Raw genomic sequence first — 19,567 nt, 5'->3', positions numbered from 1 at the left:
AGGACTCTTATTCTAAGCTCTAAACCAGGGCGATGAGGCATGAAGCCTGATGTTGCAGACCTAGGACAACAGAAAGATGACCGTGAAGACTCCAGCACATACCCCGGCAAAATGGATCTTTCTTTGGTGTTCTAATACACCATCCACGACAGATCAGTGGGGCAATGTTAAATTGGTAAAGAACACACCCAAAGCTTTGTATTTCAAGTGCAGCTTCCCCTAAAGATGAATGGAAACAGAACGATACAGAAGCCAAATTTTGCTTCATCATTCACAGCAGAATTCCAGTCTTCATATTGTCGTCTGTGTGTCTTTTTCTGCAAAAACGTGTGTGCTCAGGCCACCCTAAGTGAAACTAATTTGTATTTTGTCACTGAAACTGTATTTTGATTGTGATGCTTTTGATTGTCTTTCATTCAAAGTTTCACTTAAAATGTGCGTGCTCGCCACACACACCCCCCTTTTTTTTCCCTATTTACTGATCCCAATTTGTAAATCGGTTCCCTGTCACGTAATCGGTCCTTGAGCGTGCTCTAGGAACGCATCCTTTCCCCGATTTTATAAGTCGACGTTTTTTCAGTCAAGTTGAAAAGTACATACTTGCCTTATCATTGGGCCCTGCCCACTTTGTGAGCAAATCAGCAGTCGGATGTACTGGGAGGTAGGTGGGAACTACAGAGGAAGCTCCACCTTGGGGGCCTGAAGCAGCCATGTTGCGTGTGGCAGGAAGCTCAAACCAAAAGAGACGCTTTTTTTCCCCCCTCTCTTTTCAGCTACTACTGAAATTAGGGGGCTGCTTTATTGTCAGGGTCGCCATATAATTGGGCAAATACAGTATTTATAACGCCCGTTCCCTGTGGCCCGACACTGCTGTCACTATCATGATCATGTGAAGTATAAGAATCTAATAAGACAGAATGTGTTTTTATTTACTCTGTGCACTTTGGTGGTCATTAGTAAACATGAAACCTTAGGAAAGGTTATGCGCCTGTCTGCGGATTTACTGCAGACTTTCAAGCTATTGATTTTAGTTTAGCAACAGCAACTCCATCCTGATACAAGGCCATGAATCTCCTAGGTTTACGTATTCATTGGACTTCACATTTGCAGCGCTCATACAACCGCGTCCTGACCAAATACAGTACTTATTCAAGGCATTAAGGGACACTAAGCGGTACTACTCCAAAAGACGCCTCCAGTGCTGGTAAACACGTTATGGCCTCATGACCCTTTGTGCGCCAGGAAGTAGCTACTATTCCAGGGGTGCTAGAACGTTACAACAAGTCTGCCTGTTTTATGTAGGGGCGATGGTATCGGGAGTGCAGGACGCAATCTGTGCTGGTCTGTAATGGAAGGGGGGGCGGGGGGGGGTGACTCCTCCCCATACGTTCTGTCATCCATGATGGAGCAATCACCTGATCGGAATGCTGGAGGGGTCGTGCCATTCTGGCATTGAAAGGGTTAAAAGAATGAATAGGACCATATTTAGGAAGCCATGCTTGAAAGGGGTCTTTAGGGTGTAGCTGAAGGTAAATATGGCCCAAAATCTACATTGGCTGTGCTAACAATTCCAGCTGAATTATGGTCGTCGGAGACACTTTAGTATTTTGATAATATATCAATTTTTACTCAAATACAGGATCAAATCCCGTGTGCGATTGGGTGTCACACAGAAGTTTGATAAATCAGTAAGAACGTGTGTGTGTGTTTACCAGATATATATATATTCTGGGCTATTCCATACATGGATCCAACGATAGTGCCCACAGCCCCACATGGATTTATACCAGAGCTACCAAACGACGGCCCCATCCTTATTATTCTATGGATTAGGACGCACCTTATTACTCTGTAGCACCCACAATGGACTATGTTCCACTTTTTTCTAGAAGTGTATCTGGGTGGAGCAATGTGCACTATAAGCACAAAATCAAATTCAATAAGTAGCTGTGAGGTTGCAGTCATGTTCAAATCCCCAATATTTCTAAAATGATGAGTTAAGGCAGGGGTGGGCAACTCCAGTCCTCAAGCCTCCTGTGACGGTAACTTTGTGATAGGCTATAATAATACACCAAAAATATACCTGGGTTGAACTGAACACGGCTGAGATAAGGTCAAATATAATTTATTCCTTGAAAAAGGTGAACACACGAGATTATACAAATAACAGACAAAATATAGGCACTTAAGATGGAATGATGAAACAGTCCAACTTGGACTGGCAGTTCATACAGCAATCTTGAACATCACAGAAGACAATAGCCATAGGCTGAGCCTGGTTTATATACAATTATTTCCCATTGAACACAACCTAAACCCAGCCCCTCATAAATCAGTGGTGAGGTTGACAGCCTTCCCCAGAGTAAAACTCCTCCCACCCAAGGACTTTTAAAAACTGCTTTTCCTATCTAAATAACTTCATAACTTCAGTTCAGTAATACCTACCGGCACGCGAGACATATTAATACATTCCGGCACGCATGACGCTCCCAATAAGACTAAATATTACCGTGTAATATTAAATTTAAGAGAGATATTAATATCTGTCTCTTAGTACCTGCTAGGCATCATGTGTCTGTAATCATTATGTGCAAATCGGTCCCACGAATAGACATATGTAGCTTTTAGCACGTTCAGCCGAGGACATCTCATAATATTCTTATATTTAATAAGGTCACTAATTCTGATATCTCCTTGTGTAACCGCACCCCTAGCCCCCATAACCCTTTGTCAAGAAATCCTTTGAAGCGGGGCCTCGTGTGTAGAGAACATTTGTCACAGGTGCTATATTTCACACCTAATGCTCCAGACCTGGGTCCTAGCTGTCTCTACCAGCAATATACCCTTGGTCTGCCAATTAGGTATTAACATACTGTACACTAAACCCCCTCTGTACTTTTCACACCCAACTTCAATCAAGCCTTTCAAAGCCCAGATATTTCTGAAAAGACACCACACATATTTGTATTTTCCTCGAACTGTAGCTCATTAACCCCTTAAGCCTCCCGCATCCACCCTAGTGTATGTGTGAGTGCAAACCCCAGGATGAGACATTACATTTATACAGGGGAATAAACAGTTGGATACTGAAGCAAGGTAAAAACCACATTACTGGACCCCGGTCCAGTTAACCCCTTGCTTCCCACGTGCAAGTAGGGGATGGCCAAATGGGGTGTAGCCCCTTTAATCCCGGGCCAAATCCCCTCTCCCTTTACACCCCCTCCACCAGGTCGAGTTTTCAGGATATCACAGCTTCAGCACAGGTAGCTCAATCAGTCCCTGCTTCAGCGCTGTGACGCTTTGCACGGTGACAGGTTGCGCCGTGACAGGTCGCTCTGTGACGCATTGCACCATGAGGCATCGCTCTGTGACACCTCGCGATGTGACACGTCGCTCTGTGACGCATTGCACCGTGACGCGTCGCTCTGTGACGTTTTCGCGATGTGATGCATTGCACCGTGGCATATTGCAATGTGACAGGTCGCTCTGTGACATGTCGCTCTGGCACGTCTCTCTGTGACGCATCGCGATGACAGGTCGCTCTGTGACGCATTGCACCGTGACATGTCGCGATGTAACAGGTCGATCTGTGCCGGGTCGCGATGTGACGCATTGCACCGTGACGCGTCGCTCTGTGACGTTTTCGCGATGTGATCCATTGCACCGTGGCATATTGCAATGTGACAGGTCGCTCTGTGACATGTCGCTCTGGCACGTCTCTCTGTGACGCATCGCGATGACAGGTCGCTCTGTGACGCATTGCACCGTGACATGTCGCGATGTAACAGGTCGATCTGTGCCGGGTCGCGATGTGATGCATTGCACCGTGACGCGTCGCTCTGTGACGTGTCGCTCTGTGACGCATCGCTTGCCACTTCGTTAGAAAAGGAGTTGGGATTTTAAATATTGTTACCAACCTGGGTCAGACGGAAATAGGAGTATGGAGTCTTACTCTTTGCAAACATATTTGTATCCCCCTCATTAAAATGACATGTTATGGGTGTCTCTGATTTGGGTCCCTCTGATACCCCCGCCCCTGTAAGAACAAACGCAGTCAGTGTCCAATCCCTCCTACAAGTAAACGTGCCCGATTAAAAAATGGCCCCCGAGACCTTCAATGCTGCAGGATAGGCTGCGCGCTGCCAGTACCCGAAGTTATCGCTTCTCCTCGGTAGGCGGCGCTGTGTTCCCCTCCCTGCACTGGAGGAAGGAGAGAAAATGGCCGGCCAGGAGGACCCCGTGCAGAGAGAGATTCACCAGGACTGGGCCAACCGGGAGTACATCGAGGTGATCACCAGCAGCATCAAGAAGATCGCGGACTTCCTGAACTCCTTCGGTGAGGGGGGGGAGAGAGGGGAGCCTCCAGGAAGGAGGGGAGAGAGAGGGGCCAGGGAGGAGGAGAGAGAGAGGGGCCAGGGAGGAGGAGGCGAGAGAGAGGGGCCAGGGAGGAGGAGGCGAGAGAGAGAGGGGCCAGGGAGGAGGAGGCGAGAGAGAGAGGGGTCAGGGAGGAGGAGGCGAGAGAGAGAGGGGCCAGGGAGGAGGAGGCGAGAGAGAGAGGGGCCAGGGAGGAGGAGGCGAGAGAGAGAGGGGCCAGGGAGGAGGAGGCGAGAGAGAGAGGGGCCAGGGAGGAGGAGGCGGCGAGAGAGAGAGGGGCCAGGGAGGAGGAGGCGAGAGAGAGAGGGGCCAGGGAGGAGGAGGCGAGAGAGGGGCCAGGGAGGAGGAGAGAGAGGTCCCCCTCCAGGGAGAAGGGGAAAGAGGGGCCAGGAAGGAGGGGCGAGAGAGATGGGGGGCCTCTCCAGGGAGAATGTAAGGCTCCTCCAGGCAGGTGAGAGGGGCCCGGCTATTTGATAAAGAGAGGGGCTTTTATACAGCAAGTGTTTGAACCCATGAATGATAAAAGCATCAGTAACCCATTTGGAAGTGTGTAGTGCTGCCCTGCCCTGCCCTGCCCTGCCCTGCCATGCCCTGCCATGCCATGTCCTGCCATGTCCTGCCATGCCATGCCCTGCCATGCCCTGCCATGCCCTGCCATCAAGGATACTCCAACTGTACAGGGAATAATGATATTGTCATCTGTGTGTACATGTTGTAAGTATACACACACCACTGTGCCAGTATGCGTGTGTATCTATGTGTAGGGACATTAGTATTTGATGGACATAGGAAGTACTTTGACATTGAACTTTCAATGAAGAAATATACTTGTGATATGAGGAATATATATACTGTAATATACTTGTGATATGAGGAAGATATAATATACTTGTGATATGAGGAAGATATATAATGTACTTGTGATAGGAGGAAGATATATAATATACTTGTGATATGAGGAAGATATATAACATACTTGTGATATGAGGAAGATATATAATATACTTGTGATATGAGGAATATATATAATATACTTGTGATATGAGGAAGATATATAACATACTTGTGATATGAGGAAGATATATAATATACTTGTGATATGAGGAAGATTTATAACATACTTGTGATATGAGGAAGATATATAATATACTTGTGATATGAGGAAGATTTATAATGTACTTGTGATATGAGGAAGATATATAATATACTTGTGATATGAGGAATATATATAATATACTTGTGATATGAGGAAGATATATAACATACTTGTGATATGAGGAAGATATATAATATACTTGTGATATGAGGAAGATTTATAATGTACTTGTGATATGAGGAAGATTTATAATATACTTGTGATATGAGGAAGATATATAATGTACTTGTGATATGAGGAAGATATATAATGTACTTGTGATATGAGGAAGATATATAATATACTTGTGATATGAGGAAGATATATAATATACTTGTGATATGAGGAAGATATATAATATACTTGTGATATGAGGAAGATATATAATATACTTGTGATATGAGGAACATTACATGTACTTGGGGTGGCTTTAACGCTACTTATTAGTCAGACAGTGCTGACTTTGCTGGGTGTGTCACGCTGGTGTATTGGTCTTGGACACGAATGCCATAATTGGGCTGTTTGCTGGAGTTCTCTCTCATAGATCTGTGGTACATTTGGTGTTGGTCCTGAATGGGATAATGGGCACTGTGCTCCATCTTTATCATGGACGCTCTTTAAACTCCAGTTTTGAATACCATTTCTCGTCTATGTGTAGTGAAAAGATCTGTGACATGCCCGAGGCTCTGTACAGGCGAAGGTTATGTGGCTGCTAATTGTAGGATAAACCTGATGGGTGCGAGATTTGTCTGGGAGGGGGGGCGCAGCGGGTGCAGAGGCCCAGTGCTCTTCCCCCAAGGCATTTAAATGCCGGGGGACCGTGCGAGGCCTCTGCAACTACACTTGCCGTGATTCAGAAGCTTAGCGTCGGTATGGCAACGTGGGGCCATGTGATGTCACACGACCCCCCAGCAAAAAGGTAAGGGGGGCGCGACTGCTGTGAGCAGCAGGCAGGTGGGCGCAGCTTCTAAAGTTTGCGCACCCCTGGGATAGGCTGTGGCTCATGTTAGAATATGGCCCAGTCTGACAGGTGAAGCCATACAAAATGTTTTTGGGGGGGATGTTACATACGGTGGAGATTGGGCCAGCCACACAGCTGGTGGAGTTGGAGGTTTGGCGAGTAGGCTTCCTTCAAAAGGGGAGTTTCACCTGATGAAAGGGCCGCACGGGACCTGAAGCGCCGTTCCTCCCCTGTTCTTGGCTGTTACAGTTCTTCACTTATTGCATTATGAACGTGTGGGCAGAGCTCGGTCCTAGCGGAGACCTGCATTTTGAGGAATTTGTTTGTCTATGGCTGCGCTCATAGTGCCAGCGACGCGACGTCGCTTCAACACAATTGTATGGATGCTGTCTCGTGCGCTTATAGTGGAGGCGACGGCGCTACCAAAATCCTTGTAGTCACTAGAATTTGATTTTGCAGACACGGTCTCCCCATGTGACTGCCTATAAGCCAATCGCTCCCCTTGTAGCCAGCGACGACTCCAAACCTGATTACAACTTTGGCGACGGGTGATGTCATCGGTCGCGTCGCCGGCACTATAAGCGCGGCCTACGTTGTGTTGGCGGCACAAGCGGGGTTCTCCTCGCCTGAAACGGTTTCCCCGCACTTTGGAACTGAACCAGGATTTAGTGAGGGACTGAATGTGAGGAATGACGGTGAGATCAGTTAACAGGACCCCATGACAGTGGGCTTCCGGTGTTGAGGAGATTGTGGTGTTATTGACCGCGTGGCAGTGGAAGGGGAAAAGAATATTCTGTTTTGGACATGGTAAGCTTCAGGTAACGGTGGGACATCCAGGAGGAGATTGCAGATGGACAGTTGGTGATACAGGACAAGAGAGGGGGAGAGGTCAGGGGAGGAGAGGTAGATTTGGGTATCGTCAGCATAGAGATGATACTGAAAGCCAAAAGATTGTATTAGCTCACTTAGGGCTGTAATATACAGCGTGCGAACGCGCGTTCCTATGCGAACGCGCATGCACGTGCCGCATGCTTTTTGTGTATATAGTGCCGGGAGCTGCAGGTAGTGTGTGTGTGTGTGTGTGTGTGTGTGTGTGTGTGTGTGTATGCGTGAGTATATGTGTGTGCGTGGGTTGTGTGAGTGAAAATAAGTCCTAGATAAGATTTATTTTTTTTTTTTAAAGAAAAAAAACTTTAATAAATATTTTTTTTTGTTTACTTCTGCAGTTATTTACGCACGCATGCGCACACACATCCATACAAACACGCATACATGCATACACACACACACACACACACACACACACACACACACACACACACACACACACACACACACACACACACACACACACACACACACACACACACACACATCCATACACACACACATCCATACACACACACATCCATACACACACACATCCATACACACACACATCCATACACACACACATCCATACACACACACATCCATACACACACACATCCATACACACACACATCCATACACACACACATCCATACACACACACATCCATACACACACACATCCATACACACACACACACACACACACACACACACACACACACACACACACACACATACATACATACATTTGAGCGCAGGCAGCGGCGCGAAAAGATGAATTTCCTCATCTTCGCCGCTGTCAGTCGGCTCCCCTCTCCCTGCCGCGCGCGCGGCCCTTGTATAGAAAGGCTGACTGACGTCAGCAAACTAAAAATCCACGCGCGCGGCGTAGCACGCGCCCCGCACTATAGAACGTGCCTAAGAGAAGGGGTGTAGAGTGAGAAGAGCAGAGGGCGCCCCACAGTTTGTGCATCCCTACCGTACGAGAAGTCACCGGAGACCAAATCTGGTAATGGCAGACATTTTATTCTTCAAGAACAATAATTTAATTTTGCCTTTATTTAAAAATTCAGAAAGGTTAGTATGCGATACACTATTATATCACCAATTGTAATATAGAAATCTGTGAGTTTATTTAGAAAATATATACCCCACCATAACAATAATACTTTTGCACACATGATATAGGAGTTGGGGTTCCACAGAGTCGCCATACATTACTTATTTTATTTATTTATAAAATGTTTTACCAGGAAGTAATACATTGAGAGTTACCTCTCGTTTTCAGGTATGTCCTGGGCACAGAGTTAAGACAAATAATACATGGTTACAAATACAGTTACATAAGTGAGCAGGGTATACATTATATACAAGACATTGCATGCACAGTTAAAGATAATATATATTATGGGCGTATGAAACAGTTACAGACCAGGTTAAAATGTGAGACGGCCTTAGTTTTGAAAGAACTTAAACTGGTGGATGTGAGAGTCTCCGGTAGGTTGTTCCAGTTTTGGGGTGCACATTGTTCTGATATATTTGCTGTACCCTCTCCAATGTGGTGCTTCTGATGAGTACCAATGTTCAATAAATGGTTACATATTTCTATGCCGGGAACAAACTTTCCACTCTGTCTTCCCCCGGTAATAAGGATTCTTTCCCCCGGTAATAAGGATTCTTTCCCCCGGTAATAAGGATTCTTTCCCCTGGTAATAAGGATTCTTTCCCCCGGTAATAAGGATTCTTTCCCCCGGTAATAAGGATTCTTTCCCCCGGTAATAAGGATTCTTTCCCCCGGTAATAAGGATTCTTTCCCCCAATAGATTTTAGCCGGCTACAATATAATGTGTGGTTGTGGTTTCTGCAGTCTGTCCTTCCCCCTATGGCATGTTACTGCGTCACTTTTCCATCTCTCAGCACTGTGATCTCTATCATCTTGCTCAAACTGGTTAGGTCTTTAAGACAAGTACATTGTATGTATGTATGTATGACGTGTACATTGTATGTATGTATGTATGACGTGTACATTGAATGTATGTATGTATGTATGTATGACGTGTACATTGTATGTATGCATGACGTATGTATGACGTGTACATTGTATGTATGCAAGACATGTATGTATGTATGTATGACGTGTACATTGTATGTATGTATGACGTGTACTATGTATGACATGTATGTATGTATTTATGTATGACGTGTACATTGTATGTATTCAATTCAAGATAATTTCCTTCTTCTTTTCGGTTCTGGGCGTAAATACAAGCAGAATGGGGAAGAAAGAGACACGTGACTTATTTCTCTTCTTGATATTATGTTTTAGACATCTCAAATACAACGGTCTAAACCAGTGGTTTCCAACCTTTTTTTTTGTTGGTTAAAGCAGGGGTGCGCAAACTGGGGGGCGTGAGATTTTCTGGGGGTGAGGGAGGGCGCGGCAATCACAGATTTAAATTAAATGCCGGGGGGGGGGGCGCGAGGTCTCTGTAACTAACTTACCTTGGCTTCCAGCGACGCACTGTCCTAGTAACCAGGCATCACATGATGTCGCGTTGCCATGACGTTGGAGCCGGGTGGGGGAAGCACGCGAGCAAGGGAGGAGAGCAGGCAGGAGGAAAAGATAGGCGCAACCCTAGGATTAGATTGTGAAATTCTGGGGAACCCCCAACTCTCTCTCCCCCCCCCCCCCCCTACCTACCTGCACTGTTCCCCCATGTCAGACCACTGTTCCCCCATGTCAGACCACTGTTCCCCCATGTCGGACCACTGTTCCCCCCCCTTGTCGGACCACTGTTCCCCCCCATGTCGGACCACTGTTCCCCCCCCATGTCGGACCACTGTTCCCCCCCCATGTCGGACCACTGTTCCCCCCCCATGTCGGACCACTGTTCCCCCCCCATGTCAGACCACTGTTCCCCCCATGTCAGACCACTGTTCCCCCCATGTCAGACCACTGTTCCCCCCCATGTCGGACCACTGTCCCCCCCCATGTCGGACCACTGTTCCCCCCCCATGTCGGACCACTGTTCCCCCCCCATGTCGGACCACTGTTCCCCCCCCATGTCGGACCACTGTTCCCCCCCCATGTCGGACCACTGTTCCCCCCCCATGTCGGACCACTGTTCCCCCCCCATGTCGGACCACTGTTCCCCCCCCATGTCGGACCACTGTTCCCCCCCCCATGTCGGACCACTGTTCCCCCCCCATGTCGGACCACTGTTCCCCCCCCATGTCGGACCACTGTTCCCCCCCCATGTCGGACCACTGTTCCCCCCCCATGTCGGACCACTGTTCCCCCCCCATGTCGGACCACTGTTCCCCCCCCATGTCGGACCACTGTTCCCCCCCCATGTCGGACCACTGTTCCCCCCCCATGTCGGACCACTGTTCCCCCCCCATGTCGGACCACTGTTCCCCCCCATGTCGGACCACTGTTCCCCCCCATGTCGGACCACTGTTCCCCCCCATGTCGGACCACTGTTCCCCCCCATGTCGGACCACTGTTCCCCCCCATGTCGGACCACTGTTCCCCCCCATGTCGGACCACTGTTCCCCCCCATGTCGGACCACTGTTCCCCCCCATGTCGGACCACTGTTCCCCAACCCCATGTCGGACCACTGTTCCCCAACCCCATGTCGGACCACTGTTCCCCAACCCCATGTCGGACCACTGTTCCCCAACCCCATGTCGGACCACTGTTCCCCAACCCCATGTCGGACCACTGTTCCCTCCCCCCCCCATGTCGGACCACTGTTCCCCCCCCCCCATGTCGGACCACTGTTCCCCCCCCCCCATGTCGAACCACTGTTCCCCCCCCCCCCCATATGTCGAACCACTGTTCCCCCCCCCATGTCGAACCACTGTTCCCCCCCCATGTCGGACCACTGTTCCCCCCCCCCATGTCGGACCACTGTTCCCCCCCCCCCATGTCGGACCACTGTTCCCCCCCCCCACCCCCCATGTCGGACCACTGTTCCCCCCCCCCCCATGTCGGACCACTGTTCCCCCCCATGTCGGACCACTGTTCCCCCCCCATGTCGGACCACTGTTCCCCCCCCATGTCGGACCACTGTTCCCCCCCCCATGTCGGACAACTGTTCCCCCCCCCATGTCGAACCACTGTTCCCCCCCCATGTCGAACCACTGTTCCCCCCCCATGTCGAACCACTGTTCCCCCCCATGTCGGACCACTGTTCCCCCCCCATGTCGGACCACTGTTCCCCCCCCCATGTCGGACCACTGTTCCCCCCCATGTCGGACCACTGTTCCCCCCCATGTCGGACCACTGTTCCCCCCCATGTCGGACCACTGTTCCCCCCCCCCCCCCATGTCGGACCACTGTTCCCCCCCAATGTCGGACCACTGTTCCCCCCCAATGTCGGACCACTGTTCCCCCCCCCATATGTCGGACCACTGTTCCCCCCCCCATATGTCGGACCACTGTTCCCCCCCCATGTCGGATCACTGTTCCCCCCCCATGTCGGACCACTGTCCCCCCCCCCCCCCCATGTCGGACCACTGTTCCCCCCCCATATGTCGGACCACTGTTCCCCCCCCCCCATATGTCGGACCACTGTTCCCCCCCCCATATGTCGGACCACTGTTCCCCCCCCATATGTCGGACCACTGTTCCCCCCCCCCATATGTCGGACCACTGTTCCCCCCCCCATATGTCGGACCACTGTTCCCCCCCCCATGTCGGACCACTGTTCCCCCCCCCCATCATGTCGGACCACTGTTCCCCCCCCCCCCCATGTCGGACCACTGTTCCCCCCCATGTCGGACCACTGTTCCCCCCCATGTCGGACCACTGTTCTCCCCCCCCCCATGTCGGACCACTGTTCTCCCCCCCCCCCATGTCGGACCACTGTTCCCCCCCATGTCGGACCACTGTTCCCCCCCCCCCCCCCCCCCATGTCGGACCACTGTTCCCCCCCCCCCATGTCGGACCACTGTTCCCCCCCCCCCATGTCGGACCACTGTTCCCCCCCCCCCCATGTCGGACCACTGTTCCCCCCCCCCCCATGTCGGACCACTGTCCCCCCCCCATGTCGGACCACTGTTCCCCCCCATGTCGGACCACTGTTCCCCCCCATGTCGGACCACTGTTCTCCCCCCCCCCCCCCCATGTCGGACCACTGTTCTCCCCCCCCCCCCATGTCGGACCACTGTTCTCCCCCCCCCCCATGTCGGACCACTGTTCCCACCCCATGTCGGACCACTGTTCCCCCCCCATGTCGGACCACTGTTCCCCCCCCATGTCGGACCACTGTTCCCCCCCCCATGTCGGACCACTGTTCCCCCCCCCCCATGTCGGACCACTGTTCCCCCCCCCATGTCGGACCACTGTTCCCCCCCCCCATGTCGGACCACTGTTCCCCCCCCCCATGTCGGACCACTGTTCCCCCCCCCCATGTCGGACCACTGTTCCCCCCCCCCCCATGTCGAACCACTGTTCCCCCCCCCCCCATGTCGAACCACTGTTCCCCCTCCCCCCATGTCGAACCACTGTTCCCCCTCCCCCCATGTCGAACCACTGTTCCCCCCCCCCCATGTCGAACCACTGTTCCCCCCCCCCCCATTTCGGACCACTGTTCCCCCCCCCCCCCATGTCGGACCACTGTTCCCCCCCCCCCATGTCGGACCACTGTTCCCCCCCCCCCCATGTCGGACCACTGTTCCCCCCCCATGTCGGACCACTGTTCCCCCCCCCCCCCCATGTCGGACCACTGTTCCCCCCCCCATGTCGGACCACTGTTCCCCCCCCCATGTCGGACCACTGTTCCCCCCCCATGTCAGACCACTGTTCCCCCCCCCCATGTCGGACCACTGTTCCCCCCCCATGTCGGACCACTGTTCCCCCCCATGTCGGCCACTGTTCCTCCCCATGTCGGCCACTGTTCCCCCCCCATGTCGGACCACTGTTCCCCCCCCATGTCGGACCACTGTTCCCCCCCATGTCGGACCACTGTTCCCCCCCATGTCGGACCACTGTTCCCCCCCCCATGTCGGACCACTGTTCCCCCCCCCATGTCGGACCACTGTTCCCCCCCCATGTCGGACCACTGTTCCCCCCCCATGTCGGACCACTGTTCCCCCCCCCCCATGTCGGACCACTGTTCCCCCCCATGTCGGACCACTGTTCCCCCCCCATGTCGGCCACTGTTCCCCCCCCATGTCGGACCACTGTTCCCCCCCATGTCGGACCACTGTTCCCCCCCATGTCGGCCACTGTTCCCCCCCCATGTCGGACCACTGTTCCCCCCCATGTCGGACCACTGTTCCCCCCCATGTCGGCCACTGTTCCCCCCCCATGTCGGACCACTGTTCCCCCCCATGTCGGACCACTGTTCCCCCCCCCCATGTCGGACCACTGTTCCCCCCCCCCATGTCGGACCACTGTTCCCCCCCATGTCGGACCACTGTTCCCCCCCCATGTCGGCCACTGTTCCCCCCCCATGTCAGACCACTGTTCCCCCCCCCCCATGTCGGACCACTGTCCCCCCCATGTCGGACCACTGTTCCCCCCCATGTCGGCCACTGTTCCCCCCCCATGTCGGACCACTGTTCCCCCCCATGTCGGACCACTGTTCCCCCCCATGTCGGCCACTGTTCCCCCCCCCCATGTCGGACCACTGTTCCCCCCCCATGTCGGACCACTGTTCCCCCATGTGGGCTGGCACAGGAAGATCTCCGTCAATCACTGCTCTCTTCCCGAAACCACGGCACTGCATGGCACGGCACTGCATGGCACGGCACTGCACGGCACGGCACTGCACGGCACGGCACTGCACGGCACGGCACTGCACGGCACTGCACGGCACGGCACTGCACGGCACGGCACTGCACGGCACGGCACTGCACGGCACGGCACTGCACGGCACGGCACGGCACGGCACGGCACTGCACGGCACGGCACGGCACTGCACGGCACGGCACTGCACGGCACGGCACTGCACAGCACTGCACGGCACTGCACGGCACGGCACGGCACTGCACGGCACGGCACGGCACGGCACTGCACGGCACGGCACTGGTTTCGCAGCAGCCTCTTTACAAGTCACCCTCATTGTTCCCCTTCGTCCCAGCGAGATGATACGTGGGGTTTTTTGAGCCCTGTCGATCCATTTATAACTAGACCAGGTAACTAACGGGGGTCGGAGGCGCAGAGCCGGGGGGCTGGTAAACGTGCAGATCTTAATCATTGTCCCAGAAAAAGAGCTTCCCATTAGATTGTGTAACTGTGTGTGCGGGCGCACGTTTGGGTGGTCTGTCCCATTAGATTGTGTAACTGTGTGTGTGGGCGCACGTTTGGGTGGTCTGTCCCATTAGATTGTGTAGCTGTGTGTGCGGGCGCACATTTGGGTGGTCTGTCCCATTAGATTGTGTAACTGTGTGTGTGGGCGCACGTTTGGGTGGTCTGTCCCATTAGATTGTGTAACTGTGTGTGTGGGCGCATGTTTGGGGGGTCTGTCCCATTAGATTGTGTAGCTGTGTGCGCGGGCGCACATTTGGGTGGTCTGTCCCATTAGATTGTGTAGCTGTGTGCGCGGGCGCACATTTGGGTGGTCTGTCCCATTAGATTGTGTAACTGTGTGTGTGGGCGCACGTTTGGGTGGTCTGTCCCATTAGATTGTGTAACTGTGTGTGTGGGCGCACGTTTGGGTGGTCTGTCCCATTAGATTGTGTAGCTGTGTGTGCGGGCGCACATTTGGGTGGTCTGTCCCATTAGATTGTGTAACTGTGTGTGTGGGCGCACGTTTGGGTGGTCTGTCCCATTAGATTGTGTAGCTGTGTGTGCGGGCGCACGTTTGGGGGGTCTGTCCCATTAGATTGTGTAGCTGTGTGTGCGGGCGCACGTTTGGGTGGTCTGTCCCATTAGATTGTGTAGCTGTGTTTGCGGGCGCACGTTTGGGGGGTCTGTCCCATTAGATTGTGTAACTGTGTGTGTGGGCGCACGTTTGGGGGGTCTGACCCATTAGATTGTGTAACTGTGTGTGTGGGCGCACGTTTGGGGGGTCTGTATATATCATTTGGATACTTAGATTTCAGTGCCATTTAATTGCAGTCTTCGAACCTTTTCATGTTTGTCACGTGTTCGGTATTAACCCCACAGATCCTGTCCCTTGTTCTTCCATGTTATTGGCGTGAGTGGTCGCTGCGTCTCTGTGCATCACATTGCTGACATTTGCAAACATGGCCCCATATATCTTCTCATATCTTCCCCACTTTCTTTTAAAGATATGTCCTGTCGTTCCCGTTTGGCAACTTTAAATGAGAAGCTGACCGCCCTGGAAAGACGGATTGAGTACATAGAAGCGAGGGTATGTACAGCGACACTCATCCTTTGTATTTTATTTGGAAAGTGATATAAACCAAGTTGCATTAACCCTTGAACGTCTGCTCTGCACGTCATTTGGCAGACGTCTGTTTCAGTTAAAGGGCTGCGTTCAGATATTCGTATTGTAATGTACAATCTGCAGTCCTCGTTTCTGCATTGTATCACCTTGTTGCCCTTTTCCAAAACTGTATTTATTTTTTCAAATCTGGTGCTTCGTTTCGGAGACACAAACCTTTGAAATATGACGCGTTTCGGACGTTCAAAGTAAGCTCTTCCCAAAGCCCATTGAAGTCTAAATGTTACCGTGCTAGAAGCCACTAGAAAAGCATTAATAACAAAGGTTTAGAAGGGGCAGGACGCGCAGGGGGAAAGAAGGTCATATATGAGTCAAACTCCAGCGAAGAATTCGAAACGTACCGAAGGGGAGTTATAAAGTCTTTCGGTAGTTTATAAAAAAAATAATAATCCTGAAATCAAGTTTTCTAGAGCAGGGGGTGCGCAAACTCTTCTCCCTGCGCCCCCCTGTCTGCTATCACCCCCGCCCTGGCGTCTCGTGATCCAGCAGTGTCATTTGACGCCAGGTTGCCATGGCGACGCGTCGCTGGAACGTTAAGGTGAGTAAGGTTACAGAGGCCTTGCGTGATCACCGGCATTTAAATGCCTTCGGTGAAGCGGAGGGCCTCAGTAACTGCTGCGCCTCCCTTCCCCCCCCCCCCGAAAATATTGTGCACTCTAGTTTGCGCACCCCTGTTCTAGAGTATGGAGAGAGAGCGCCCCAGCTAACACTTTCTCTGCTTCAACGCTTAATCACGGTTTGCCGTTTCAGCTTTATGGCGTTGTACCTTTTTAAGTGACCAGTTTCACATAGCGGGTCATTTTAAATGTACACAACTAATTGCTGTAATTGACTTCTTTAGACACATTCTCTGCACACAATTCCTCATTTTATAGGTCTTCAGATGTAATTATGCCTCTGGCTGCACACACATGAAACCGTGTGTACCTTTGCCAAGTCAAAATAGTTTGGTTGTGAGCCTAGTGAAAGCAGTTGTTCTTCTCACCAGGCCTCTAGCGCCACATTTTGTTACAGAAAAGTTCTGCCTCTTTATGAACGTTTTATTTATTTTTTATAATTCTCATTCCCCCGTGCTTTACTTGTATATAACGGGTTTCCTTTCTTTTCTATACATCTGTAGTCATTGGTATCGTACCATTGTGTGTCATTTGGTTGCTCGGTGATCTGGTTTGTATAATCTAAACTCTTTTGAACGTTGAAGTTAAGAACGTCGCACCCTGAGTTTGCCAAAAAAAAACCCGCTCGCCGCTTACAATCTGTTGCTATAATTAGGTCAAACAATGGAGCTCTTTATAAATAATTTCTTATTGTACAGAGGATCTCCAGCCCTCCCCATGTGCTGTATATATACTCCATGCACTGCATAGTGATAAGGAAGTATATCTATAAATCTAAAATAATCTATAATGCTAATCTATGTCTAATCTAATCCCATCTGTATATTTAATCTAATATATCTAAAATAATCTATATCTAAAATAAATTTATATATCTACTCTATATATCCAATCTATATATTTAATATAATCTATAAAGCTAAGATAATTTAATATAATATAAATCCAATCTAACTCTATAAAGCTAATCTAAAATAATATAGATATATAGATAGATCTCTCTATCTCTCTCTAAGATGATATATATATTGTGTGTGTGTGTGTGTGTGTGTGTGTCTCTCTCTGTATTCCAGTCTCTCTGTATTCCAGTCTCTCTGTATTCCAGTCTCTCTGTATTCCAGTCTCTCTGTATTCCAGTCTCTCTGTATTCCAGTCTCTCTGTATTCCAGTCCCTCTGTATTCCAGTCCCTCTGTATTCCAGTCTCTCTGTATTCCAGTCTCTCTGTATTCCAGTCTCTCTGTATTCCAGTCCCTCTGTATTCCAGTCTCTCTGTATTCCAGTCTCTCTGTATTCCAGTCTCTCTGTATTCCAGTCTCTCTGTATTCCAGTCCCTCTGTATTCCAGTCTCTCTGTATTCCAGTCTCTCTGTATTCCAGTCTCTGTATTCGTTAGATCTGTATATTTAGCAGCACATCCACGCTGTTCAACATATTTTTATTTATTTGCTAATCTGCCCTGCTGAGGCCCCAAGATACCTGGGGACCCCCTGTAACAGCACCAGACACAATGTCCATGGGGTTTGTGCCCACACCAATATGGTGATCTCTGGGGTCCATATTTGTCTGTTGTGTGTGTGTGTTAAAACCAGCACAAACTTAAAGAAATGCCGCTTGAAGTCACACTTACATACTGTTTACATTGTTGCAAAGTATAATTCTGTTGCAATATTTTCTCTTTCAGGTTACCAAAGGTGAAACCCTCACATAAAGATGCTACAATTCTATCGTTACAACCTTACTTTGAAATATTTTATATAAAATACTCTATGGACTTTTTTTCCTTATGCCGAAAAACGTTATCGCTCATTTTAATTGTCATGTTTCCTTTCCATTAATAAAGTATGTTCAGTTTTCAATGTTTGTTTTCTATGTAGATTGCGTAGTTGTATTCAATGATGAAACAGACTATTTCATTCTGAAAAGAAATAAATGTACAGCTTCCTGTTATGTACTGTACAACATTCTTGCATTATGGAATGGGAATGGTGCCAATTATATTAAGCAGCTTGTTCTATCTTCATCAATGTATCAATCTGACTTAATGGTTTCCAAAATAAAATAAAAATGTTGGTGATTGTGTAGTGTTGTGATTTCCTATAGAGCAGTTTCAGGTCTATGGGGGCGTTCCAAATTGTATATACGCAGATTTTCTTTAAGCTTTCCACACATCTGGAATGCCCTTCCCCTCAATACCCGACTAGCACCCTCTCTATCCACCTCTAAGACCCACCTTAAGACACATCTGCTTAAAGAAGCATATGAATAGCACCGTGGATAATCATGGACACATGATACATAAAGCTTGCCCCCCCGCAGACGCCCTTACCAGAACTCCCTCCTACTGTCTCTGCACGTTCTCCTTACCTACCAATTAGACTGTAAGCTCCTCTGGGCAGGGACTCCTCTTCCTTAATGTTACTTTTATGTCTGAAGCACTTATTCCCATGATCTGTTATTTATATTATCTGTTATTTATTCGATTACCACGTGTATTCCTACTGTGAAGCGCTATGTACATTTATGGCGCTATATAAATAAAGACATACAATACAATACATGGTCAGACTTGACATTAAACAGGTTACTGGCTCTATGCTTTTGTAACCCAGGCGGTGCTGAAAAGCTGTGTGATGTGGCAGGCATATGCTTATAGGGGACCATGTTAAAGGACCAATCTATGGCGATAGAGAAAAAAAACAATCTCATAGAAGCAGGGGGGATCTGGAGCTGTACTCTGTTAATTTCAGCTCCGGGGACCCCGCTCTTCTGGAGATGCCTCCCTCAGAAGTAGGTGCCGGTAGCCACTCCTGCTGAGAAAGCAGGGCTTCAAAGTTTACAGCGCCCCCATCACATGGGCCAATAGGAAGCCGCACTGATGACATTGCAGCTTCCTATTGGCCCGCAGGACGAGAACTCGACAGCGGACATATTGTGAACCCTGGCAGCCGAGGATAACAAATACGCTAAAAAAAAATCCACTAGCTTGGATTCCCCCTTTAAAATGATCAAGTAAAAGGTGACGTGTGTGCTCATTTGCATGTCATTACCCAGAATCCCTGGCTGCCGTGGAAGCACTGTGTGCTACGAGACAATGGGGAAAGGTAGGGTTACAGACCTGTCTGAGACGTGAATGTGCTCACACGCGGGATTATCTACTGTACATGGATTACAATTCATAGTATTTTCT

The 19,567-nt window shown here is 50.1% G+C and overlaps 1 protein-coding gene across 1 annotated transcript; it reads left to right on the top strand.

The window, feature by feature from the left end:
* Nucleotides 1-4,171: 4,171 nt before the first annotated feature.
* BRK1 (BRICK1 subunit of SCAR/WAVE actin nucleating complex) lies at nucleotides 4,172-18,454 on the top strand. Its single transcript, XM_075574043.1, has 3 exons — nucleotides 4,172-4,336; nucleotides 15,588-15,670; nucleotides 18,062-18,454. The coding sequence occupies exons 1-3, from the start codon at nucleotides 4,219-4,221 to the stop codon at nucleotides 18,086-18,088; spliced, it is 228 nt and encodes a 75-aa protein (XP_075430158.1). The 5' UTR covers nucleotides 4,172-4,218; the 3' UTR covers nucleotides 18,089-18,454.
* Nucleotides 18,455-19,567: the final 1,113 nt, after the last annotated feature.

The sequence above is a fragment of the Ascaphus truei genome, chromosome 17, assembly GCF_040206685.1.
Source record: "Ascaphus truei isolate aAscTru1 chromosome 17, aAscTru1.hap1, whole genome shotgun sequence".
NCBI classification, from domain to species: Eukaryota; Metazoa; Chordata; class Amphibia; order Anura; family Ascaphidae; genus Ascaphus; species Ascaphus truei.
This window is presented reverse-complemented; position numbering and strand designations above follow the sequence as displayed.